This window comes from Theobroma umbraticum, unplaced genomic scaffold (assembly GCF_002168275.2).
Source record: "Theobroma umbraticum cultivar Fairchild unplaced genomic scaffold, ASM216827v3 scaffold_30.0, whole genome shotgun sequence".
NCBI classification, from domain to species: Eukaryota; Viridiplantae; Streptophyta; class Magnoliopsida; order Malvales; family Malvaceae; genus Theobroma; species Theobroma umbraticum.
The window spans coordinates 4900806-4927131 of NW_018397254.1; the positions used below are offsets into that span (position 1 = coordinate 4900806).

The 26326-nt window shown below is 36.5% G+C and overlaps 5 protein-coding genes across 8 annotated transcripts; all 5 read left to right on the forward strand.

The window, feature by feature from the left end:
- The first annotated feature begins 342 nt into the window (after positions 1-342).
- LOC110424070 (GDSL-like Lipase/Acylhydrolase superfamily protein) lies at positions 343-3298 on the forward strand. The gene is made up of 5 exons (XM_021438564.2): positions 343-914; positions 1655-1785; positions 1858-2103; positions 2429-2687; positions 2834-3298. The coding sequence occupies exons 1-5, from the start codon at positions 647-649 to the stop codon at positions 3073-3075; spliced, it is 1146 nt and encodes a 381-aa protein (XP_021294239.1). The 5' UTR covers positions 343-646; the 3' UTR covers positions 3076-3298.
- A 3126-nt stretch (positions 3299-6424) lies between these two features.
- Positions 6425-8873, forward strand: LOC110420559 (beta-carotene isomerase D27). The gene is made up of 6 exons (XM_021433918.2): positions 6425-7032; positions 7391-7483; positions 7812-7873; positions 8085-8191; positions 8296-8391; positions 8501-8873. Exons 1-6 carry the CDS (start codon positions 6655-6657, stop codon positions 8548-8550), a joined length of 786 nt encoding a protein of 261 aa, XP_021289593.1. The 5' UTR covers positions 6425-6654; the 3' UTR covers positions 8551-8873.
- Positions 8874-11219: 2346 nt separating this feature from the next.
- On the forward strand, positions 11220-14135 carry LOC110410559 (endoglucanase 1-like). The gene is made up of 7 exons (XM_021420319.2): positions 11220-11488; positions 11580-11789; positions 12150-12350; positions 12444-12536; positions 12609-12770; positions 12851-12962; positions 13119-14135. Exons 1-7 carry the CDS (start codon positions 11273-11275, stop codon positions 13613-13615), a joined length of 1491 nt encoding a protein of 496 aa, XP_021275994.1. The 5' UTR covers positions 11220-11272; the 3' UTR covers positions 13616-14135.
- Positions 14136-14890: 755 nt separating this feature from the next.
- Positions 14891-16670, forward strand: LOC110423694 (Lung seven transmembrane receptor family protein). Its single transcript, XM_021437999.2, has one exon. It carries the CDS (start codon positions 15091-15093, stop codon positions 16399-16401), a length of 1311 nt encoding a protein of 436 aa, XP_021293674.1. The 5' UTR covers positions 14891-15090; the 3' UTR covers positions 16402-16670.
- A 5498-nt stretch (positions 16671-22168) lies between these two features.
- BLT (branchless trichome) lies at positions 22169-24848 on the forward strand. 4 transcript variants are annotated; one of them, XR_016351217.1, is made up of 3 exons: positions 22169-23517; positions 23759-23944; positions 24055-24848. XR_016351217.1 is itself a non-coding variant. In XM_021423165.2 (2 exons), the coding sequence occupies exon 1, from the start codon at positions 22475-22477 to the stop codon at positions 23513-23515; it is 1041 nt and encodes a 346-aa protein (XP_021278840.1). In that variant the 5' UTR covers positions 22169-22474; the 3' UTR covers positions 23516-23517; positions 24055-24846. The 4 variants fall into 4 exon arrangements, 3 of the variants coding, with proteins under 3 accessions (XP_021278840.1, XP_021278857.1, XP_021278848.1); XM_021423165.2 differs by lacking the exon at positions 23759-23944 and having other exon boundaries at positions 24055-24846; XM_021423182.2 differs by lacking the exon at positions 23759-23944 and having other exon boundaries at positions 24145-24846.
- Positions 24849-26326: the final 1478 nt, after the last annotated feature.

Below are 26326 nucleotides of genomic sequence, written 5' to 3' on the forward strand. Positions count from 1 at the left end.
GATTAAGACAGATGCCGAAAAGAGAAGGGAGGGCATAGAATGTCTCAAAATGTTGTTACTTTTAAAGAGCAATAGCTACTATACTATTCAATCTTAATTTTTCTTTCAGAAAACTAAATCATATATATACAAAAGAAAACTGCAGGAACAAACAAAACACAACAAAAAAAATAATTGTTTAAGAAACAAATTATAAAGTAAAAAATTGGTGAATTTTGACTTCAAGAAATCGCAACCAGGTAATGGTGCAAACAGGTTTCCACCGATCTGTATATCATCTACATCTAGACTAGTTAGATCTAAAAGTTATAAATATAGGGTTTGTTTGAAGGTAGGATGCGTGTTCAGACCTTCGGTACTTTTAACTTGTTTTGAACCCTTCAACAAGTCCTTTGAATATTATTGCTTGTAAGATTACGTTTTTTCTTTCATGGGCAACCTTATTTTTCTGTTGAACTTTTTTCAGGTAAACTTTTCTACTGGACCACATAATTGACCTAATCCTTCCTAGCTACATGACCAGTTCAAAATTTTACCTGCTCTCAAGGACACTGCAAACTGTGCTTCCCTAAGCAAGATATGAAATAATCTGCAAGGACAAAAGGCCAAAGCTACAATTTTATATAATCATGCAAAATAAGTAACAATGCACTTGAAAGAAAAAATGAAGACCCTCAAGATTATTCTAAATCCTGTTTTCTTCATTATATTAATTCTTCTCTCCTCGCATGTAGTGCCCAGTTTTTCTTTCACCTCTTTTGTGTTTGGAGACTCGTTGGTTGATGCCGGAAACAATGATTATCTGCTCACCCTCTCAAAGGCTGATTCCCCTCCTTATGGAATCGACTTCAAGCCCTCGGGTGGGCAACCCACTGGAAGATTTACCAATGGTCGAACAATAGCTGACATTGTAGGTAATGCCAACTTCATAATCTTTAATTTGTAATATTCCCGGTTAGCTTTGAGATCTTCAATTAAGATATGCTGGTAGAGAGGTATTGAATTAGAAATGAATGATTGTCTTCAATCATTAATTAGCCTATCGTCTAGGCACACTACGGTTTGGGCTGACTCGTATATATTTACCAAATCTCGTTCTTGGCTTGGAGGGCTCCAGTCCTGTACGTCTAATGTATGCAAGCCGATCACCTAAGCTTTGCGCCTTCCTAATGAAACCTAATTTGGCTTTGCAAAATCAACTGAAGTACTCTGGCAACACTAACTTTAGCTTAGCTGATATTGCCGGTGGTATTAGAAGTTTGTCGAGGTTCGGCCTTCCGGCCTCTAGCCTTTGGCTAGAATTGATATGAGACTAGTAACCAAACTAGAATAGTTGAATTAATGTCCTACGGTTCAGTAAAAAACATTAATTCCTTTTTTAAGTTTTATCTACCTGTACCTAGGCATCAGCTTGTATAGGAATTTAATTTGTCAAAAGCAGTGTTGAAATATGAAAAGAAATGCTGAAAGAACTTCAGAAGCAATTAATGCCAGGCCAGCTATTTGGTAGAGGGGAAGAAAGAAGGAAGTTGGGCACATGAAATTAATATCACAGTGTCACCATTTATCCTTGAAAGTGATGTTTCAAACTGGCTACGGTTTGTATTTTCTTTTTCTTTCAACATCAAATCTTTTTTTTTTTTGGATGAAACAGGTCAAGCTCTCGGAGCCAAATCTTTTCCACCACCTTACCTAGCCCCAAACACTCAGACTGAGGCGATTCTTAGGGGAATCAATTATGCTTCTGGGGCTTCTGGAATATTGGACGAAACTGGGTTTTTCTTTGTGAGTACTACATTAGGTTTGTTTAATTATAAGTAAAAAAAAAAGTTTTGTAATAAGAGCACTTGTATGCAGATTGGAAGAATTCCACTTAGGGAGCAAGTGAAGTATTTCGAGCAAAATCGAAATTATGTGGTGAATGCGATGGGTGAAAATCGTACCAGGGAATTCTTAAAGAAGGCGATCTTCTCTCTCACAATTGGGTCCAACGATATATTGAACTATGTCCAACCATCAATACCATTTCTGGGACATGACAAACTCTTCCCCACAACAATATTCCTAGATTCCATGATCTCCAACTTGACCATTCAACTAAAGGTAAGAACAATTCTCGACACCTTCAATAATTTTACTTTAGAGTTTGGGAGTCGGATAGGGGGTGTGCCCTGTCCACTTATTGGGAAAATAGCATTAACTCACTTTGATAAAATAGCATTGCTGAAAGGGCAGAGCCATATGTGCATTGTTCCCAAAACAATCAGTCCCAAAAATAAGCCGATAGAAATAATGATATTATGAGTAAATAATTTCAATATTTATTCGGACTGTAACTTTTTTTTACTGTTTAAATAGCTCTGTTATGAAAATAAGAATTCTTTTGATAAAATCATGTACATTTACTAATATGCCATCACTTATGTAGCGGTTGCATGAATTGGGGGCTAGAAAGTTGCTTGTTGTTGGGGTTGGACCACTGGGTTGCATACCTTTTGTTCGAGCGTTCAATCTATTGCCAAGTGGAAAATGCTCTGCTGAGGTGAACGCATTGATCCAAGGCTATAATGAGAAATTAAAAGAGCTTTTGAATCGTTTGAATCAAGAGATGGGACCTGAAGCAATATTTGTATTTGCAAATTCTTATGATATTTTCATGAAGATCATTGTTAATTATCATCAATATGGTTAGTGTATGTTATTTTTATTATTTAATTTTAATTTTATAAAAAAATGGAAATGATATAAAAAATTAAAATCAAGCATAATAATTTAGTCATAATTATCAAATTCTAGTTCGCTAATTAATTTTTATGCGTTTGGACATTTGTAGGGTTTGAGAATGCTCATGAGCCATGTTGCGGTGGGTATTTCCCCCCATTCATTTGCTTCAAAAGCCCAAATTCAAAAGCAAGTACTTCAGCATTGTGCAATGATCGATCCAAGTACGTGTTTTGGGATGCATATCACCCCACCGAAGCTGCTAATCTTATCATTGCAAAAGAGTTGCTCGATGGGGATGAAGGCAGCAGCTCCCCTATCAATATTCGGAAGCTTTACAACTACAATTCCTAGTGACCTGCTGAGAAGCCTAGAGCAGAAAGATTCGCAATGTTGTAAAATAATTGAAAAGAGTTCTTATGCATATAATTAATGCTTAATGACTGCTGGTTGACAGGTTGAGAACAAAATATGTAATGAGTGATGGGACTGTTTGATAAGAACATAAAACAATGGAGGTCTACCTAGGAATCCCTGTTCAATTCCTCACCTAGAAATTATACATTCTAGCTAGCAATTATCAAACTTCAGCTACAACAAAAGTCAACTACTGCTTTTCTGACTCAGCCATTTAAGTCCAAAGAGGGAGTCAAAACTCAAACACACCTCCCAAACCTTACTCTTTGCTCCTCGTTTTGATGCTCACTATCTTTATCAAGATTCCATAAATCAACTTATTACTCATCAATCATCAATGAATCATTCTCTCAAGCTGCCCTCTCCCTGTAAGGCAATTCCCGATTGTGACGCCTTTATGCGCTGTTCTTTTTCTTAAATTTTCAGTAGCCGTTGACTTCTTGTACCGAATCATGTGTCACTGTGCCATATAAAAAAATTAGACATTTAGAGCTAGAAGAAGCACTCAAGTAGCTGTTTTCATAAATTTTGCCTTCCCAATGCTTATGATGAACGGGAAAGAGAATTGATTGAATTTTCTGTAATTGGTCCAGCCCTGAAGTCCCTTGATTGTTTTCGATATCAACGGTGGTTTACTACTGTTAATAATGGGCAAAAACATTGACTGTTAATTGAAAGTGAAATGCAGGGGTTAGCTGTCCTGACCATGGTTGGGTGTTCAGCCTGCATTGGTTTACGGTGGCAGGGTATGGGACATATGGCGTACGTTAAAAAAATATTCAACCACAAAAATGAATGATGAAGAGCCAAAAGTCATGAACGGCGGAGAGAAAGAGAGACATCGGCATGTGATTTTCGGTGGCTAAATTGTTTTTCTCTATGCTCCTGAGAAGCTCAACTGTTTTCAGAAGATCATGTGCGTGGGTGGTTAGCAGGCTGGCCCTGGCCAATGCTTAGAATTCAAAGGTCAAATCAAATGGACAATTTCGTAGGGAAGGAACTACGATACCAACAGTCAATAGACGCGCTAGCAAGGGGCAGAGCAACGGCAACTGTGATTTTCAACTTTGGTGATTTGGGTGGGCCTTGCTCTGGGCTGTTTGTCCACAATCCAACCCAATACTAAAATCCAACACCATATAGGACTTTCGCTTTTGGGTCTACAGTCCACCTAAACCTAGAGAAAGGATTAGGGAGCCTGCGTATGGAAAGAAAACAAAAGGGAGCCCATGGTAAGTCAAAAGATTAACCCATGGAGGCTCTGAGTCTACATGGCGCCAGGCCTTCAGTGTCAGATCGGTTCTGATAGACTTTTGCGACTCCCAGGGTTAACCCCTGGAATTTTTAATGTCGATTGGAATTATCATGTGATAAGTCCAAACGGCAAGCGTTAAACCTATAGTCTCTTACCAAATATTTTTCCTTTTTAATAAATAAATGTAAAGCCTTAAGACACAGACATAGATATATTTATGTTAGTTGTTTAACCAGGTTACTATCCTTGAAAAATTATGCTGCTATTGTCAATCAGTTAGGGGTGAGTAAAATCAAAATAAATTATTTATTTATTCAAATTAAATATGATTTTATTAAAATAGTTTGATCTGATTGATTTATTTGATCAATTGATTTAATATATTTAGTGCAATTGATTTTTTAGTTGGTTCTAGGTTTTAAAATTTTTAAACTAATCTACTCAAAAAAAAAAACCAAACTAATTCTTTTACATATTTTTATATATATTAATAAGAATTGATAATAAATTTAATTAATAATATATTTAAAATATATTAATTTATTATATATATATAATAGTAATCATAGTAATTTAATTTTAGTTATATATATTTATTTAATTATAAATTATATATTTTAAATAATATAACTTACATGTTAATATTATAATATATGATAGTAAATATCCTATATATTAATATGTTATAATTATTACACCTTAATAATATTTTGTAATATAAAATGTTATGAATATATATATATGATTATATAAATATTATAATTACATATTTTTTTAATTTATACATAAGCATTACTTTAACTTATAATAAATTTTATTTATATGATTACACTTAATAACTTTATTAATTATCATCTTAGTTTTTATAACATATTGTTTATAATTAATTATTATTTATACAAATTTTGATATAAAACATTATAACATATAAATTATGTCATTAATTTTATTTATACATAATAAAGTAATATATTATATATATGTATATTTAATTTATACATAAGTATTATTATAACTTATAATAGACTTTATTTATATGATTACATTTAATAATTTTATTAGTTATCGTCTTAATTTTTATAACATATTGTTTATAATTAGTTATTATTTATATAAATTTTGATATAAAAATTAAAATATTATAACATATAAATTATGTCATTAATTTTATATATATAATAAAAAAATTATATATACATATATTTAATTTATACATAATTTGTACATCTTATAACTATAAATAAAATTTATAAATTTTAATATTATAATTTATAAAATAAATGATAAAATTTTGATTTATTGATCTAAAGTCAAACTGATTAAATTAATTTTATATTTAATTAATTTAAATTTTTTATATTTTATTAATTTTAAATAATTTTTTAAAATTATTTAATTTATTTAATTCTTAGATATGACTCACAAATCTATCAAATTCACCCATTTGCTCACTCTACTATTAGCTGTCCATCAACTAAGCTTTGATTGACAATTGTGAGTCGTGATGGACAATAGCAGAAACTGTGCACAACATGAATTTCTCTCATAGGTTTTTTCAACTATATAATTATTGGATGCAGATCTCACAGTTTTGATCGATGAGCATTTTGATATTTTTCATCCCCGTGTTTTGAACACAAGCCTTCCCGATATTTGAGTTCAAATTCGCGACCTCGAGGTTGGCTTGGCTCCTTCCCTGCTTCACAAATTCCAGACACCAGTTGACAGCAAAGTAAATGCGTGGCATCTCTTTAAGCCTCAGAAATCTACTTCTGATGAATTAGATCTTCTGAAGGATATGGGACCATCACACATCTCTCTACTGTTATCTTCTTCTCTGGAATTCCACTATTAGCCTTGCGAAAACAATTATTTAATTTTTATTGGCAAACTAAGCTTCGAGGATGAAATAAAATTGCTGGGGGTTACTTCAGCCATTCCAAAGATAAGGAAGTCAGTAACCAATGAACAAGAGGAACAAAAAAAGGGTAGTAATCTGCTCTCAGTGATATTAATGTATGGCCATCAATTTTTTTTATGGAAGCCATGCAATCTCATCCAACTATACAGTCTTTACCTTTCCTGAAATTTTGTCCTAAACTGCTGTTTCTAACTAAAGTCTCCTAAAACTGCACAGGTGTATAAGTTGTAAACAGAGTTTTAACTATAAAAACCCCGGCACTTTCTGCTCTTAATGGTTATGAAATAAAGACTCGGGCTGAGTTTTTAGTGTTGTTTCTGAGGAGAAAACAACAGATACCATGGTGGCTCTAGGCCTCCAAGCTGCACATTTTACTGCTCCTCAACAGTTTTCAATACGACGACACAGAAATTTTAGCAATTTTATCCACTGTGGTATTGCAGAGCCGTCTGGAGAGCCAGCTCCACTGGGACAGAAAACAAAATATAACGATGGGTTGTTTGAGAAAGCATTTATGACTCTTTTTGCCCGCAAGATGGAGAAGTTTGCGGCTGCACCAAAAGCTGGGGAGGTAGCAAAGAAGGGATGGTTTGAGTATGACTATGAGAGTTTCGTTGAGGTGTCACAGAGGGTAATGCAGGGGAGATCTCGCTTGCAGCAGCAGCAAGTGGTCCGAGAAGTGCTCTTGTCCATGCTCCCTCCAGGTGCACCAGCTCAGGTGAGCAATTCTTAATTCCCTACAATTAATCAGTAAATGTTTGTTCAGTCCTTTTGTCTTAAAGCAATTTTCATGTGAACTTTGGCGTGTGTCCTTATACACCTTCAGGATTGAGCTAGTTGACTGGGCAGTGGGCAGGAACCAATTTGTTCTGATTGAGTGTGATTATGGACATCTTAAAAGTTAGTAGTATAATAACAAATTATGAGAAAAATGATGAGACTGAAGTTTTGCCTTCGTTTATTTATTTAGTATTTATTTTCGGCTTATTTGATAATATGTTTCAAATTGTATATTTATATGTGTTTAAGTTAATTCGATCAAGACGCGTGAGAATAGCTAGTTGCTATTGATGCAGTTTCGGAAATTGTTTCCACCAACAAGGTGGGCTGCGGAGTTCAATGCTGCACTGACAGTTCCTTTCTTCAACTGGTTAGTTGGCCCTTCTGAGGTAATAATCTTCCTCAAATTCTTATATGATTACTTTAAGGTATATTCTTAAAGCTTAAGGATAGAATATCTACTCTTTCAAGAGTAATTGTCTAAAATCCATGCTTTTTGTCATGTTCAGAGCATCTGACTGCAACAGTCGATACACATTTCTTATTTCTTGTAGATTAATTCCCCTTCTTTTCAATGTAAGGATAAAGCATATATCCCCTTGATCACAATCTTGAATGGTCATATCCCAAGCTACACAAGCTTGATGTTCAACATCTAATGTTCATATATATGTTGTCTGCCATTTTGGCATATTCTTACTGATGAGAATCTACCAGGTTGTGGAAGTGGAAGTAAATGGAGTGAAGCAAAAAAGTGGAGTTCATATTAAGAAATGCAGGTACACAACTTGATTTATTCGTATATGAATTCATGGGGCAATGACCATATCCTTTATTTAACGTTCATAATGTTGAAATAGAAGTTGTAACACTTATTCAGGAACTAAATGAATCAAGTTTCTTGAAAACTAAGCAGAGGACTAATCTTTGTCATTTTCATTTATTTTGGAATATACTTATGCAAATTTTCTGAATTCTCCTAACAAAAAGGTACCTGGAGAATAGCGGGTGTGCTGGAATGTGTGTGAACATGTGCAAGATTCCTACTCAAGATTTCTTTACCAATGACTTTGGGCTTCCATTAACCATGACTCCCAGTATGTTTCTTCAATGTTGCTCTAGCTTTACTGTTTATGCCCCTAAACGATGGTTTTTCTGGGTCATATTGATATGGTTTATAAATGAAACTCTTCACTCTCAGATTTTGAAGACATGAGTTGTGAAATGATCTATGGACAATTTCCACCCGCTCTTGAGGAAGACCCGGCATCCAAACAGCCTTGTTTTGCCGATATGTGTAAGTTAATTTCAGCTTCATTCTGGGAAAAAGTGGTAGTCTTCTTTCTCTAACAATGGACCTTTTCTGTTCTTGATTTTCTGCCTTCTAACCATTACATAATCTGCAGGTTCCATGGCAGATCCCAGCTCTAGTGTCTGCCCTAAATTACAAGCATGAGATGATGCTCTCCCTGCCTTCTCTAATGGAAGAAGAAAACCGTACCAGTTGAAGACTTTTTCCTGTATCCTGTTACTCTCCATCTTCAACATTCATACATCTTATAATTAAAACAAGAAAAGTACACAAAGCTTGATTAATTAAGAAAGAAGAAAGAAGAAAGAATCTTAGGTGACATCATCGTTCAGGAAACAATGTAGAAACCGCTATGTATAGACTGCATGGATAATACTACCATTTTCTATTTGTTTGTTTCAATCAACGATCAGAATTTGCCTCCTTTCTTCAAAAAGATAAGTTTAAAAGTAAATATTTCTTTTGCTTTTGTTAACTCTCGGCATATTTTACAAACTTTTAAGTGATTTATATTTTCGTCTATTCTTGGAATGAATGACTTATGGGTATCTCTACATGAAAATGTTACTGAAAAAGTATTTAAAACGCTATCTAAAATTTTATTATCTTGTATATTTTTTGTAATAGCTTTAGATTACTAAATTCACATAAAAAAATTATTGAAAAAGTATTTAATATACTAAAAAAATCTAAAAATTTTAGTAATCCTTATGGAATTTCAATAACTAAGGTTACTTGAATCACATATAAGATAATTGCAAAAATATTTAGAAGCTATCTAAAATTTCAGTAACTTGAATGTATGTTTCATTTCAGTAACTTTTGTGTATATATTTTTTTAATAAGTTTAGATTACTAAAATCATGTTATTGAAAATGAATTCAAAAGGCCAAAAAAGAATACAAAATTTTAGTAAACTGTGTAATTTGTATTACTACAATTAGACAAAAGGTTGCTGAAAAAATATTTATGTTATTAAAAACTCAGTACCTTGTACATATATTTTATTAATTTTAAATTACTAAAATTATATAAAAAGTTGTTGAAAATGTATTTAAAAAGTTGAACAATTATTTTCAAATTTCAGTACTCTGCATACAATTTCAATAATCCAGGCATTTATGGTCAGTCTATCCGTAGGCCCATGGACCGGACCTGTCATGGATTGAGCTCAGACATAGTTTCTTAGGTCCAAATTCAGCTCGACCTTACTCGATTAATTTATTTATTAAAATATATATTATATTTTTGTTAAATCTACGCATCTGAGCAACAAGTCAAGCTATTTATTATTATGTTTTGTGTTTTTTCATAAGATGAGGCCACGTGCTTTGCTTAGAACAGGAAGCATTGGTCTATACAGAAATCCAAATGTCATGATCAGGATATTAGAGGAAAGGTTATCCGTATAAAATACAATAACTTGCAAGGAAGAGAAAGCTCTCATTCGGTGATGTAGCCACAATACCTTAAAAATTGTCACCTGAGAATGGGAGAAAAAGGCTAGTGTTAGCATCGGCCAATGTCACAAAATCTTACCATGGTGCATGCGAAGAAAGCGGGGAAGCTGATTGCCTCTAACCATTGAAAATTTGAAAAAAAAGGCCATAATTAGCTTCCGGCTTTTCTCTGATCGCCTCTTGACTCGGGTGGCGTCCACGTGAAACTGCAGAGAAGTAAGTTCAACAAAGAAACAAATTAGCAAACTGATGCAACTTTGCATGTGTTGCATTTCCCATGTAAGGCTGCTTAATTTGGCCAGGATCATTCATCTTTTGATAGAAAAAACAACACACGTGAAAGACCAAGTATAACACAGTCACGATTAACATTCATACTATCTTGGGAGTCGCATTTTCCACGTAGTCGAGATGAATTTGGCGAGGACCACCGGATCAATTTATCTCTTGACAGTAAAAAGCACGCGTGACGCATATCTTGGCCCAATCGATATAAATAAATTGGAGGAAATAACAAAAGATCACAGGTACAGAGAAATTAGAACTGGAAATCTTTTCTGTGGTCAATGTAAAGTCCTGCAATGAGACTAACAAATTTTTAAGAGAGGCTGCTACCTATGATTAGGTTTCTGGGTGGTCTCTTAAAGTCCAAAAGAGGAGGTCCCAAAAATCAAGCCGCAGAATGAGAAAGAGCTTCCCGCCAAGAGACTTTCTGAAATCCTTGACCAACCATGTGAAACTCAAAAACTTAGAAGAGTTTTCAGGGGGTAACCTCTCCAAGTTCCAATCACATGATCTATGGAATTATGGTTGGACTTTCGGTCCCCTGTAACTAATTAAACTGTTCATGCATTCAACTAACAAGCCGCAGCTTTTTTCTGATGAGCCTCAGCTATATATGACATTTGAGGCCTCATGTGGACTCACGTCTTTTACCATCCGTGACTTTGTAGCCAGGGACAAATCATATTTCTACAAAATCAAATACCCCGGCATTAATTACGGTATCCAAAGTTCTTAATTCGCGCAGTCTTTGTAAGACTTTTGGGATAATATTCCCTCTTTTACAAGTAAAAAGATTTCAATAACTCGAGAAAGAATAATACGTAATTTATGTTTTTGTGTCTGTATCAAGGCTTCCACGTTCCCATATCTTGGTTTGGATAAAGTTTGCATGTCGTCCTCAGAACAGAACAGATCGTCCAAATTTACGCAGTTGATCCCGTGAGCTGCATGAATCTTTCTTCCCCCCATCTCTCTCCTTCTTTCAACGTCTAACGAACTCCCAACTTCCTGCTTTTTCTTTTTGTCTATAAATAGCTCCCCTCCCAAGACACATTCCCCACGCCACAAGTATTCTCAAAGCCTGGAATCTGCTCGGAGAGGCAGACTTTGAGAGCGAAAAAATGGCTCCTGCTATATTTTCATTCACAGTGCAGATTGTTTGTTTAACTCTTTTCTCTCTTAGCTTGCTTTGTACCGCCTTCACTTCTCATGATTACTCTGATGCTCTCGAAAAGTCTATTCTCTTCTTTGAGGGACAGCGGTCTGGCAGGTTACCGCCTAACCAGCGCCTCAAATGGAGGGGAAACTCCGGTCTGTCCGATGGTTCTTCCTATCATGTATGTACAACTACAGTTCCAAATTCATTAACAGTTAGAGTAAGCATTGATATACTAATTCATTTGGTTGCTTTTTTGGTGTGGGATTCAGGTGGACCTCGTGGGTGGCTATTATGACGCTGGGGATAATGTCAAGTTTGGCCTTCCAATGGCCTTCACAACAACAATGTTGGCATGGAGTGTCATTGAATTTGGCAGCTCAATGCAGAACCAGATTGAGAATGCAAAGGCTGCCATCCGCTGGGGTACAGATTATCTTCTAAAAGCAGCTACTGCCACCCCTGGCACCTTATATGTTCAAGTGAGCGAAACGGACTGCTTAATGCTTACACATATAATCTCCAACACAACTCATGCATGCAACCCCGAATATTAATGGGGAGCAATGTAACTTTAAAAGAATTTTAGCAAAAAGCAAATGGAAGTAAACGTTGATAGAGGTACATTAAGGTGCAGCAGAGAAGTCTCATCATAAATAACAAATCCTCTCTTATGAATTGGTGAACCCTTGAGCAAAACAGATTTGGGAGGATCAAACAAGTAGAATGTCTTTATAGCTTTATTGAGTCATTGACAAATCAGAGAGTGAAACTTCAGAAAGATAACAAGAAAAAGAACAAAATGTGCAACAGCTCATTATAATATGGTTCTCATGTTGCAGGTGGGAGATCCAAACATGGATCACAAGTGCTGGGAGAGGCCAGAAGATATGGATACCCCACGCAATGTATACAAGGTGTCCACTCAAAACCCAGGATCTGATGTAGCAGCCGAGACAGCTGCTGCATTGGCTGCAGCTTCAATTGTGTTCAAAGAATCCGACCCTTCCTATTCTGCCAAACTGCTTCAAACAGCCAAGGAGGTAAAAACATCAACGTAATAGCTGGCATTCTCTTTTTGACATTTTTCTGTTTCCTTTTCCCCTGTTTACAAGAAGCTGATTCTGTGGATGCAGGTTTTTGACTTTGCAGACAGGCACCGAGGCTCTTACAGTGACTCTCTAAACTCAGTGGTCTGCCCATTTTACTGCTCTTACTCTGGATACCAGGTAAGAAACACCCTTTCCCTTCTTAATCTGTTTGAAGTTAACTATGATTATTAATCAGAATACTTTGAATAGGATGAGCTTCTCTGGGGTGCATCCTGGATCCATCGAGCCTCACAGGACAACTCATACTTATCATACATCCAATCCAATGGCCACACGATGGGGTCAGATAACGATGACTACTCCTTCAGTTGGGATGATAAGAGAGCTGGAACAAAGGTCCTTCTTTCCAAGGTATTTTCAAGAATCTCATCCTTGCTCCTCCCCCGAAAGACATCAAGCGAGAGCTTACCAATTGTGGGTGATTTTAACAGGACTTCTTGGAGAAAAGCACAGAACAATTTCAATTATACAAATCACATGCAGACAACTACATATGCTCCTTAATTCCTGGAACATCTGGGTTCCAGGCCCAATATACACCAGGTGAGAACCTTGCAGGCCTATTTCTTACTCTTAACTGGAAGTCTCAATTTCACTCATATCATTTGGAAGTTGTACTAATTGCAAACCCTCTGCATAATTCAGAGAGGAACTGCTTCCACCATATGAAAAAATGTCTAATATAACCTTATTTTGCAGGAGGACTTCTCTACAAAGCAAGCGAGAGCAATCTACAATATGTCACTACCACATCTTTCCTCCTCTTGACGTATGCCAAGTACCTTAGCGCAAATGGTGGAGTTGCCACATGCGGGACTTCAACTGTAACAGCAGAGAGCCTCATAGCACATGCGAAGAAGCAGGTGGACTACATTTTGGGTGATAATCCAGCCAAATTGTCTTTCATGGTTGGATTCGGAGGGAGGTATCCGCAACACGTCCACCACAGGGGTTCATCTGTACCATCCATTCATGCACATCCTGATCGCATCACCTGCAACGATGGTTTTCACTACCTCTATTCTAGCTCACCCAACCCGAATGTCCTCGTTGGAGCCATAGTAGGTGGTCCTGATAGTAAAGACAACTTCGCAGATGATCGTAACAATTATCAGCAATCGGAGCCAGCCACGTATATCAATGCACCATTTGTCGGAGCTCTTGCTTTTTTCTCAGGGAAAGCCACTGCAAACTAAAAGCTAGCATCCTTCTAATGTAGCAGTGAATATGAGAAGAAGAGAAGCTGATGTAGTAAAAAGAAACGCTTCCATTTCCATATTCTATCTGGGAGAGAATATTAATTTGTAACAAATTTTGAAACCATGCTTTCCAGCATGGTATCGTTATCAGTAATGTCAAGGAAACATCATTACCTAGAGCTCCTGCCATTGCAGCATTGGTGTTGCACCCATGCTTACCATAGCAGAACATCAGAATATGCATCCCTCATTTAAAACTTTAGATGGTTTTTTGAATGAAATATGTATAGCCTTGAATTTCCGATGAAAAGAAGCAGTCCAATGAACTGGGTCTTCAAGGCCAAATAATCACCCGCTCCACACGAAACTAACCGAGCAGCTCCTCTTCTAGGTGTGACTCTGTCAAGTAGGTGATAAGACCCATACTAGAAGCCTTGAAATTTTGGGCGGTGAAGTTTCCAATGAAGTATTTGAAAGAGACTCCACCATCATTCTTTCTCCTCTTTTCGTTCTAAGCCCACCATAGAATAAAGAAAATCTTTGTATCGTATTTGACTTTTAGTAGAGCTAAGGATTTTTCAAACACGCTTTTCAAGTGATTGAAATTTATTTCCATTCATATTGAAATATTTATCCACTGATTAATGTATACTTTTTTACTTAAAAAATAAGTTTTGAATTTTTTAAAATTAAAAAATTATTATTTTTTCGTTGCTTTTAACATGTTCCTTTTATCATCTCAAAAGACACACAAGAAATACAATAAGCTTTTAGAAGCTCTTGACAAAAGATAATCCTGGCAATGAAATGCCCAAAAATTGGAGATACAAGACAAATGCAAGAGAGAAACAACTAATAATATCTATAGAATCGATAGATACCAAGTGTTAACGTTGATACCTCTGAGAACCTCAGATTGAACAATCTGATATTGTATGCTGCAATTGAGCAATCAAAACCTGCTAATCACGCTTATGGCATGTCCCCGTACGTCCCAATTTTGTGATAATTGGCTCCAACATCAACAACTCTCACGTTTTCAAGATCGTTCGATTTTTCAAGGGCTTGCCACTTACCGCTTTGGGGAATTTTCTAGCTCTAGTTACCCTCCCTTGCCCCCGCATCAAATTACCATTATAACCATAGTCACAACGGCACTCCCTACAATAGTTTTTTGGCAGTTAAAGCCAAAACAGAGTATGATTGAGTAATTTCACTAAGCGTCGAAAAATTCTCGGCAATTACTCCAAATTGTTCCTCCCACCCTCAACCAGTAAAAATCCCAGCACAAACAAACGCACATAACGAGTTGGTTCAAGTGTTAACATTCCAAAGTCAGCCTTTGTATATAAAAATAAAATAAAAACCCACCAAAGCCCCGATCGGAAGGGGGAAAGAAGAAATCACAGATCTAATTCTCTTTGTAGGTCTGAAATTTTCTCTCAGATCTACACCAAATATTCCATTTCTCCATGGCGATCTCTCGCTGTCTTTTATCTTTTCTTTTGATCTCTCTTTTGGCTTCGTTTGGTTTTGCTGAGATCCGAGTCACGGAGATCCGATCCGATGGCCGCCCCATAATCCCTTTCGACGAGTTTGGGTTCACCCACACCGGCCGCCTCGAACTCAACGTTTCTCAGATCGCACTCTCGAACCCGAACCCGGACCTCGACTTGTCCAAAGTTGGATTCTTCCTCTGCACACGTGACGCGTGGATGCACGTGCTCCAGCAACTCGAAGACGGGGAAGTTGGTTGCGCTCTCAATTCCGATCTCGTCAAGGTCGTCTACGACTTCAAGTCTCTCAACAGCAAATCCAGCTTCGACACCGTTTACCTAGAGAATGACGCCGATCAGTACACGCTCGTCTTCGCTAACTGCCTTAGTCAAATCAAAGTATCGATGAACGTTCGATCGGCGATGTACAATCTCGACGGCAAGAAAAACCGCCGCGATTACCTTTCCGCCGGCAAAACAATTCTCCCTAGGGTTTACTTCCTTTTATCCCTCGTTTATTTCACTCTCGCAGGGATTTGGATTTACGTGCTTTACAAAAAACGACTCACCGTTTTTAGAATCCATTTCTTTATGCTGGCCGTTGTTATTTTGAAAGCGTTTAATCTAGTATGCGAAGCAGAGGATAAATCTTACATTAAACGAACTGGAAGTGCTCACGGTTGGGATGTTTTGTTTTACATATTCAGTTTCTTGAAAGGAATCACGCTTTTTACTCTGATCGTTTTGATTGGTACTGGGTGGTCCTTTTTGAAACCTTACTTGCAGGACAAGGAAAAGAAGGTTTTGATGATTGTGATTCCGCTTCAGGTTGTTGCTAATATTGCTCAGGTTGTTATTGATGAGACTGGACCTTTCGGTCACGATTGGATCACGTGGAAGCAAGTGTTTTTGCTGGTTGATGTTGTTTGTTGTTGCGCAGTGTTGTTCCCTATTGTTTGGTCGATTAAGAACTTGCGTGAGGCAGCTAGGACGGATGGGAAAGCTGCAGTGAATTTGATGAAGTTGACTCTGTTTAGGCAGTATTACATTGTTGTGATCTGTTATATTTACTTTACACGAGTTGTGGTTTATGCCTTGGAGACAATTACTTCATATAAGTATCTTTGGACCAGTGTGGTGGCTGGTGAGTTGGCAACACTTGCGTTTTATGTGTTTACGGGGTATAAGTTCAAGCCAGAGGCACATAACCCGTATTTTGTGATTGATGATGAGGAGGAAGAGGCTGCAGCGGAGCAGTTGAAGCTTGAAGATGAGTTTGAATTGTGATGGCATTCATTGAGAAAAAAAATTGAGAATGATTAAAGAAATGGTGCAGAGAATCAAACTGGGATAGTTGAGGTAGAATGACATCATCAAAATGGGTACCAGTGTTAGAAAACTGTGGTAATTCATGCTCTTTTTCCTTAAGTTTTTTTGATCTACTGTACCGTTGTCTTTGAAGTTGATAGGTTATTTTATAAACTTTTATGTATGCTTGTGAATTTTAGAGCATGTGTAACTACCAATACAAAATTTATGCTTTACTTTTTCTGCAACTCCGTGTGTGTTATTCATTAATTATTACTCATTAAGGGAATATGTTGTGAAACAAAGCAGTTCTAGTAATCTCAAAATTCTATTGAGACTTTGTTTTGAGGGTTGTATTTTTGGTTGACAAAGAGATTGACATATGTTACTTCTGAAAAAATCATGTCTGTGTGTAAAAGTTGCATAGTTCATTTGTCACGGGCCTACACTTTCAACCTAAAAGTTTTATCTAGCAGGTGGAGGAAGGCTCATACTTATAAGTCGAAGACTGATCTCATCTCTTACTGATGTGAGATATATAATATTTTACCTCATCCAATTGTGCAACGCTCTTATTGCACTGGCTTTTTCATACATAGAGAAAAGGGACTCATTTTGGTTTGGGCCTACCTTGACCCTAGTATTACTTATGGGGTCTCACATTAATGAAGAGTTAGATAAACTCTTATATCACTCCTCTCAAGCTCATACTTTCAATCCAAAATACACATCTATCAGGTGGAGGGAAGCCTTTACTGATGAACTTAAAACTCATCTCATTTCTTATTGATATAGCATCCTTGACACATGCACTTGCCAAGAACCAATTACCAAAGGCTCCTTTAACGAAGAGTGGTTGCCACACTACCACTTGGAACTCTGTATTGAGTTGCATCCATTCTTAGGGGCTTTTATTGTTAATATATGAAGTGAATGTGATATATCAAATGTGCTTCTAACTGACATCTAGTCATGGCAAGCCTGCTTTAATGAATCTAAACTAGGTATCTGCTGAATCTGAAATTAATTTTGAAGAGCATTGCAATTTGCATGTAGCCACCTGAGAACACTGATCCATTTAGTTGTGGCGCACTTTCCACCACTGTCAAGGCTTCATGCCATTTGTTAAAATGCAAATTGGTAACTTTAGTCAAACTAATACCTGTATTCCTTCACAGAAAATGTAAAGGAAAAGGGGAAATGTTGTCAAGTTTGAGTTTTTTAAATTTTTATTTTCCCTTTCTGCAAACAGGTAGTTATGGTAGTCATTCACCTCATGGGATTAGAATGATCTGACTGATATAGCTTCCATAGAGTTGGGAAAAGTGCTCGTGGAAGTCAGTAATGATTGTATCCTTGGTTAATTTAATAGTTTATCACTGCTATAAAATCTTGTACATGGTTTGCATTGGATCTTTCAGGCACGGGTTTAAGTTGTGTTGTTCTGCCTTTAGAATAGGTCCCAGTTGGTGCCTTAATCTTAGTTAAGCTCTATTCCAAGACAACCTGCTGCACATCTTGCTCAATGCAATATGTGCTCATTGGGGTTATTACTTGTATTGTTTTAAAAGAAAGTATAGAAGTGATCTTTTGAACTTGAAATCTAATTTGGGAAAATTTCCTTTTTGATCCGACATTTTCAAACACCTATCCGCATAATTATGAGATTTACTCTCAAAAAATGAATGAAAATTTTCAGACTGCTAGGAAAAGTGTAACTACCCCTTATGTTTTAGGCAATGTGGATAACCAGTTTATGCATTTATTTAACTTTGGCTAAAGATTTGTCTTATCTGTGCTTTTGTTCTATCTGATTTGCTGGATCTCAATTGCACGCTTAAGTGTGCTATCTTGTGCACAAATCATGGATTCCATCTTAAGGAAAAAAAAAGGAAAACAGAGACAGAATATATTTCTGGTATTTTCTTTGCAAAATATGACTTGGAGTTGGTGTGGGCAGAGAATGTTGTGCTATTTTAGCTGTAGAGCTTTCTGAAGTAAATAAGGAGGGTTTGCAGTTTGAAGATACTATATTGACCTTTTAATGAACTCATACTAACAAGTTGCTTAAATTTAGCTAATTGATTGGGATCAACCTAACTCCATATGCCATGACGAGAACTAGCATTCTTTATAACTTACATGTTGAATAGGAGTGTAATTGGCACAATATATATTAGATTACTTTTCATGGTCCATGTTTTATAGTAATAGTTTCTTAAACAATTTGAGATGATTTTTGCAAATAGACAACTTTTTAAATTCCAGGTCTGTGCCATTTATAACTTGCATATGCATTTGATTTTGACTGCTGGCATATGTTATTTCAGAGATTCCTAACTTATAGGTTGTGGACTGTCCAGTAAGCAACATAGTCTGTGTATTTATTTCCTCTGCTTACATTTAGAAGCTTATTCACCTAGGAGGTAGGTTGAAATAGGCATGTGGTCGTTGTCTGGAATTCGTCTAGATTAGCAGCCAAGATATTTCATCAATTACAGTTGCGACTTTTGGAATGGCCTTTGGTTTTGCATTGTGGATCTATTAGTAGTGAAGCCATGGGGTCAAAATCTATCCATTGGCAATGGTTATATAGGATTGATTTAGAGGTCTATATTGTATTTGTTTGTTCTATGAATTTAGTTCACTCAGACACATATGTTATATAATCTTGTTGATACTCATAAAATAGGTCTATGGAAATTTCTGGTTCCGCTTGGTTAATCAATTTTGTCGTTACTCTTTTCCGTGTTAAAATGCTGTCAGTTGATTGAGGGTCTGGTTAAGCTTCTGTGAACACGAAGCTGTGGTCTGTTCTCCTGTATTCTCATCACCCTTTTGGTTTAAACTTTATTCGATGAAGGTTATATGAAGTTGACGGAAACATGTTATAAGATAGTTAAAACATTTGACACTGCGTTGCTCTTCGAGTTGTCTTCTAAGTGTAATAGAGTCACGGTGCACATTAATTTGTAAGATGTTATATGCTTTGATCTGTCTTCATGGCTATCTCACTTCAACAAGGGATATCAATTTTCACAGTTCATACTAACTTGCAAAATAAGGTATTGTCACGGTTCTCAGTAACTTGTAATGTATTGTCCATTTGCATGTTATGACTAATTTTAGTATGCAGTTAATGTGAGAACATGACATCTTTTGATACATGATTCATGACTTCTCATAGAAATCAAGACTTGTTCTTCTATGTGGGATTAATAGGCCCCCTGTGAAATCATGAGACTATTTTTGCATGTGGTCATGAATCTAGAACCAGTGCCTGATGTCAATTGTCACGCACGGAAGGACACCCTCTATCATATCCTGTGTCAAGGTGGTCTTCTGGACAAAAAGGTCCGCCATGGTATGTAATATGGGCTGTGCGGACACCAACTACAATAATTACATAAACCTCGTGACAACATAGAAGGGCAAAGGTCCACTAGTTCTGCCAACGGTGGTTGAGATATCGGAGTTAATTGGTTGATCTTCCTTTTGTCTCACAAGTTTATACGTTATTTTTTGCCTCCAAACGGTGATTTCTTGTGTTGGCATTCAATGTTAGTCAACTATTTAACGGTGGTTGCCGTGTTGTCTTCTTCTGATAGTAAACTCGCTAAAAATCAGTTACAGCTCTCTGAAAAACAGAACGCCAAAAGAATCACTCTTCAACATGCTGAGATTTGGTGCTTCTCTTCTTCCTACAGCCAATAGGTGGTAAAAATCGTTTTCTGATATGTAGGGTTGTAGGCCTGAAATCGGAATGTAGAAATTCGGCTATGTACTTTCAAGACAAAATGATGAGTTTTCGAGAACCTAATGCTTCTTAGATGATGAGCCAGTTTTCATTGGGAATAAGGGTATATTTTGTGACATGCCATTCTCCACATTTAAAGTTTGCTTAGGATCCTTCCATTCATCTGTTCATCTCATGTGTAAGCACATGCTGACAAATTTTCTTTTGCATAAAGCCTAATAAAGTTGTGTCAAACCAAAATCATAATCACCAATTATTATAATTACACTCTTGTCGCCCCATGGTGTAAAAATGAATAGTAGTTTCCTTGGCAGCAACAAATAGTCGCATTTACTTCATGACTTTAACCATATCGGAATGTGGTCCATTTTACTTGCCCCACTTACATCTTTTAATCAGCACTTCTTCTCCATGAACCACAAGAATTCACTCAAGAGCACACCCAATCCTTATCTGCAGAAAGATTGAAGTTCTTGGCACATGGGAGGTGTATTACCTGCCAAGTTTCGTTTTGTTTTGGGAAACGAGAAAAACCCACTTGCTAGAAAACCTCCGAGTTTTTGAGCTGCCCTTGACCAAAGCATCTAATGATCTTAACATGTTCTGAATTTCAAGTCAATGATACAAGGAGTGCATTCACTGATTAGGCCAACTCCAGAAGACTGATTGCCAAGTTTTGTCATGTTAGTGCCAAATAACTATGGGCAAGTCATATTTCAAGCTATTGAGATTTTGTTCTTAAGGTTGATGACAGTGCAGCGGACCCTGGATAACACATAAAGGGGGACATCCACGTGCAGCCTGTAGGAATAAATAGACCATTGTTCGAACTCCATGATAGCCTATATGTCCTTTGCGGACTTTGCAAGAGCTAAGCAGTCTTGCGTCGGATGCCAAATTTTGATTAAAATCGTCCTCCTTTTGGTACATTGTTTGTTTTCTGCAATCCAATCAAAGACAACAAGCAAAGCCACATATAACACATTTTGAAGAAAGGAAATTTCAATTAAACTTTTGGACCTCTCAGCTTCTTTTACATGCTAATTGTTTTTTAAAATTATTTATTATTATTATTATAGGAGGAAAGCCCCTGGTCTTTAATGAGTTATAGCTTACGCTGCTGTAAAGGAACATTAATCAGTCACTTGCATCATCAAATATGCATGTGGGGCTGTTGTAGCTGAATGATTGCTCTGAGATACAAACATGGTCGTTCAGTTACTAAAATCCTCAGGTAGGCCACCCAATGTTAAAAAATTAGGGGTGATGAACGAGGGTGGTAACTTCTTCTTCTTCTTCCTAGGTTTTTTGGCAGTTGATGGGGTTAGCTATCAGGGCTTTTTGTAGAGGGGTCATACACCCTGTTAGCTGAAAGTTGAAACTTTCGGTTTTCCAGAAACCACGTCCCCAGAGAAGATCAAGATACCCCACCAACATGTCCACTGCCAGAGGTGTAAATTCTCCAGCCAGAGAGGCCCTACTCTATGACAAGAAGTAGAAACAGGAGTGGTTTGGTGGACCATGCGTATTCACTGGACTGAACACAGTCGTCAGATAAAGGAAAACATGTAACTCAAGGAAAGTTTAAGGTGGCATTCCATTCCATCTATGGAGACCGTATTAAGCTAATCCTCACAAGTTTATATAGCCAAATCTTAGACTTGCCGCTTCAAGTTTCATCGGTTGTGAAGTCAAAACTGCCGATGATAGATTGTGTTTTAAGTTTTCATCTGCAAATTAAATACAGTTTAACTTGTTAGTTTAAGTTTCTGATTGCAGCCACAAAAGCGAGGTGCTTCATCATTAAGACTGTCATCAATGCATATGATTAAAACAAATTAGTCAATTAAATTTCTCAGTCAAAATATCACCCTCAACTGTTTTGACCAGTTCCCTGTGCGTGAAAAGTCAGCTGGAAATTTGTGGCCTTGTCACCGTAGATACTCTACTTTGTTTTCGCATCCCATGGAGTGGCCGGTTTGGGGGTGCTTATAAAAGCACGACAGAGTTAAAAGGAAACAGGGGCAGGGCAGATGGAGTTGTGGTTGTGGACCGATGAAAGTAGGATATAGAGGCAAGACCACCTCCGCTGGAACTAGTTTTAATTAAGATGAGATGCATGTGATGTATCTTTCGCTTTTACAATCACATCTTCAAAGCAAAGTTCCAGGATAAATAATGGGCCTACCCGATCGCTTTATTGACAGGGAAAATCCCCATTAGAAAAAGGAAAAGCAGCAAAAGGGAAAAGAAAAGCTACAAGGAAAAAGCTCATATAGAGTGAAAGGAGAGGATATGGAGGAGGCGATGATGATGATCAGCAGCCCAGATAATCCCAGCAATGTGACCATTCCTCAAGAACACATCACCACCACCACTTGCCCTAGCTGGAAACTTTATGAGAATCCTTTTTATTATTCTCACCATCATCATCATCATCAACAACAACAACAACTATGCCAAAGTAGCAAGCATCCACGTCAAGTAAACTTCCCTCTCTCAGCTCGAAAGATCGCAGCCTCTTTCTGGGATCTGACCTTCTTCAAACCAGTTATGGAATCTGAACTAGATATTGCTCGAGCCCAGATCATTGAGTTGAAAGCTGAGGTAGAGTATGAGCGTAAAGCACGTAAAAAGGTAGAGTCACTCAATAAGAGATTGGCTAAAGAACTTGCTGAAGAAAGAAGGGGAAGAGAAGCACTGGAGAGAGTATGTGAAGAGCTTGCAAGAGAAATTTCATTGCATAAAGCAGAGATTGATCGAATGAAGAAGGAATTCGAGGAGGAAAGAAAGATGCTAAGGATGGCTGAAGTTTTAAGGGAAGAGCGAGTTCAAATGAAGCTGGCCGAGGCCAAGATTCTCTTCGAGGAGAAGTTACTAGAATTGGAGGAAACTAAACGTACACAAACTCACACTTCAATTTCCAGGATCGAGCGGAAGAATAAAGAAGATAAAACAGCATCACTCTCTGCCAATCTTTCAGGGAAGTTTTCAAGGTTAGTTTTCAGTGAGAAATCTTGTGATTATAGTAACATCGGTGTTGATTCAGGAGAGTCAACAAGATTTGCATTGAGCGAAAAGTCATCATCCTGTTACGATAACATAAGTAGTGGTGTCTCTTCATCCTTGGCAATTCAGCGCAAAGTATCTCCAGAACCTGAAAATCCTCACATAAAGCGAGGGATCAAAGGATTTGTCGAATTTCCAAGAGTAGTTCGAGCAATTGGATCAAAGAGTAGGCATTGGGGTACAAAGCTGGAGTGCCAAAAGGCTCAGTTAAGGATTCTACTCAAGCAGAAAAGCCCCATCCGATCAAATAGTCTTATTATGAGTTGAAGGTATCGTTCCCTCGATCAAAACCTCTACATCTCCAAGTAATTTGACTTTTGTTTTTTTGGCTTAAATTTTGTTTCTTCCTTATTTTCTTGTTGAATTGATTCTGCTAATGGGTTACTGCCCGCTACCTCAAATATCTTGTTCTTGAAAGATGATAAGAATAGAGTAAATATATGCTTTGGGTTTGTAATTTGTTGTAAGGGTGTCAGGATGTATATGAGTTTGTGTTCATTAATATTTTAGGATTCGAAATTGGAAAGTGTTGGTATGGATCTCAGCAAAAAAGCGTTGGAAACTGCACAAAATTTCATTGCGAAGGCTGAATTTTTAAGTTAGTAATAGACATCTGCACATGGACTTTATTGCCAAGCTGTTCGTGGATCTTGACATGGATAAAAGTAATGAACATTTTCTCGCACAAACTTTAGGGTAAGGGAAAATTTAACACTCTTAGGAGACAGATCACATGTGCATTAAAACTGTTCTTTCAAGTAAAGTGAAACTAGTTCAGAGGCCCCTTTCTATTTCTTAAAAAACAGCAGGGACAACGATAAAGCAAAAATTGTGCAAGGGTTACGAGATGCTTAAGGAACAGTGGCAATCTAACATGGAATCTAACTTAGCTACAGAAGTAGCTGAGTGTAACGCGTGTCCCGAGGGTTTTGACGATTCAGAGGGTCATTTGGACATTTCCCTATATCATATTCAGGCGAAGGAGAAGGAAGGGGGGCAGGATAGAGGAGAGAGAAGAGGGTTCGAGGCTGATAGAGGAGAAAGGGGCAGAGCTAGCGACAGAGCACATGGAAGCGTTTATGGGTTCGGGGAGAGGAGAGTTCTTCGGGCTGCTGCTGCTGGAAAGGGGAAGAGTGGAGGGTTGGTTGGTTCAGGTTGCAGAGGAGGGAGACAGCGAAAGGGGGTGCGATCTGACGATCGAGCCGGTGAGCTCCTTCTTCTCAAAATCACCACCATCTAATCTACGGCATTGAATTAAATAAAGAGTAGATTAGAGGCAAAACAATGGCGGCTTTTCATAGACTAGAGTAAGTTTTGCTTTGCTTCAAACAACAACAAGTCACTGTTACCCAAGAATTATCATGGAATGTGGACAAACACAATTGTGGTTAAAGACCATAGATATTTGGACTTGTTGACATCTCCAGATCATTGCCTTTTATTTGAGAAAGTAATACTAGTCAACCAAAATTTTGTGAGACCCTAACGAGCAGATCCCTTCCAAAGAGGTTATTCATCGAAAATTTATCCAAAACTTTAGTGACAAATCGAGTGTAAATGTAATAATCACAAGACAAATATGTAGCCAAACAAGGAAATCGAAGTTCTTGTTTTGTCTTTTTCCTACACCAACTATGAAATTCAACCTCCAATGGTTTGGATAATTAGTGGTTATATCTTTATCATTACTATATATAATATAATTAGCATATTTATTAATTTCTTATTTCATCTTGAATTAATGATTTTTTATAAAATTAAATTATTGTACTAAATATTATGTATTTTTTTATCAAAGTTCTTATAAAAGTAAATTTACCTTAATTGATAATTTTTTATTAAATTCAACTTAATTATACAAAAAATTAGAATCTTCATTTATTTGACTTGTGATGTTAAACATTTAATGAAATGGTATAGGCAAGTGGTTTATTATCTATTAGACTTATTTTCTCTCTTTCCTTTTTTTTAAAAAATAATTTTTTTTTTCAAAATATATATGGAATTATTTCAATGTAAAGTGGTGTCAAAACCACTATATGGTCAATGTGTAAAACATATAAGTAACATGTGACTAAATGGAGATTAAATGCTTCATTTTTCATATTTTACCAAGGCGTTAATATATAACTTTTTTTTAGTGTTTTTTGGGTAAATATATAACTTTTTTAGTTTATAATTTCACAAAATTAATATAGAAAATTATGATTTTATCTCAAAATTTGCCTTGTTAAAATATAGGACTCAAAGTTGACTGATGAAATAAATTTTACTTTAAAAGTTGACTAATAAGCATATGAAACAATAAATTAGGATTAAAGCTAAGACATAATATAGTTAGAGTTTGATTTCAACTTCAAATACTTTCACCTATCTTAGTTATTAGGTGGAAATTTATATCCCACAGTATGTTTATTATATTAAAAATGGATCTGTTTTTCCTTCAGAAATAATCTACAGGTGAATCTTATTCTTTAATTTGGTTGCTAAGCAAAACATGTACTTACCAAACATAATCAATAAAAAGATTTTGAAGTAGCGGGCAATTGATTATTACAATTCCAGAATAAGTAAATCATAAAAGTATTAAAACATTATTAAATCGGATGGATTTACCCTCTTAATTGACGACTAACGATTGCTTAATTCGACGCTAGTGGAACACCCTGGTATCTTACCTTTTTCGAGTTCATATCATCATTTGAATAACTTGGAACAAATCATGCCATATTGCTATTTCATTTAAAGGCAAACTCTTAATGCCATTTATTGGATCATGAATACTGATAAATGCAACTTTGGCTGTTGAAATGCATTAATCAATGGCTATTTACCGAGTAAACTATGTATGAATGGTAGTTCGAATTGGTAGGTTAAGAGGCTTGAAAGCATGAAAATTAATGTACTTCCCAAATCTTATTATTATTCATCATCTTCACAAGATCTTCGAGAACAACTCTTAGCCATATTCCCTGCACTCTGCTACAACTTAATAAATTCTCTTCTCTAACAATTGAAGCCCAGAAACAAAAAATAAAGAAAATTGCATGCCTCATTATTTTGTTGGTTACAAGCAAT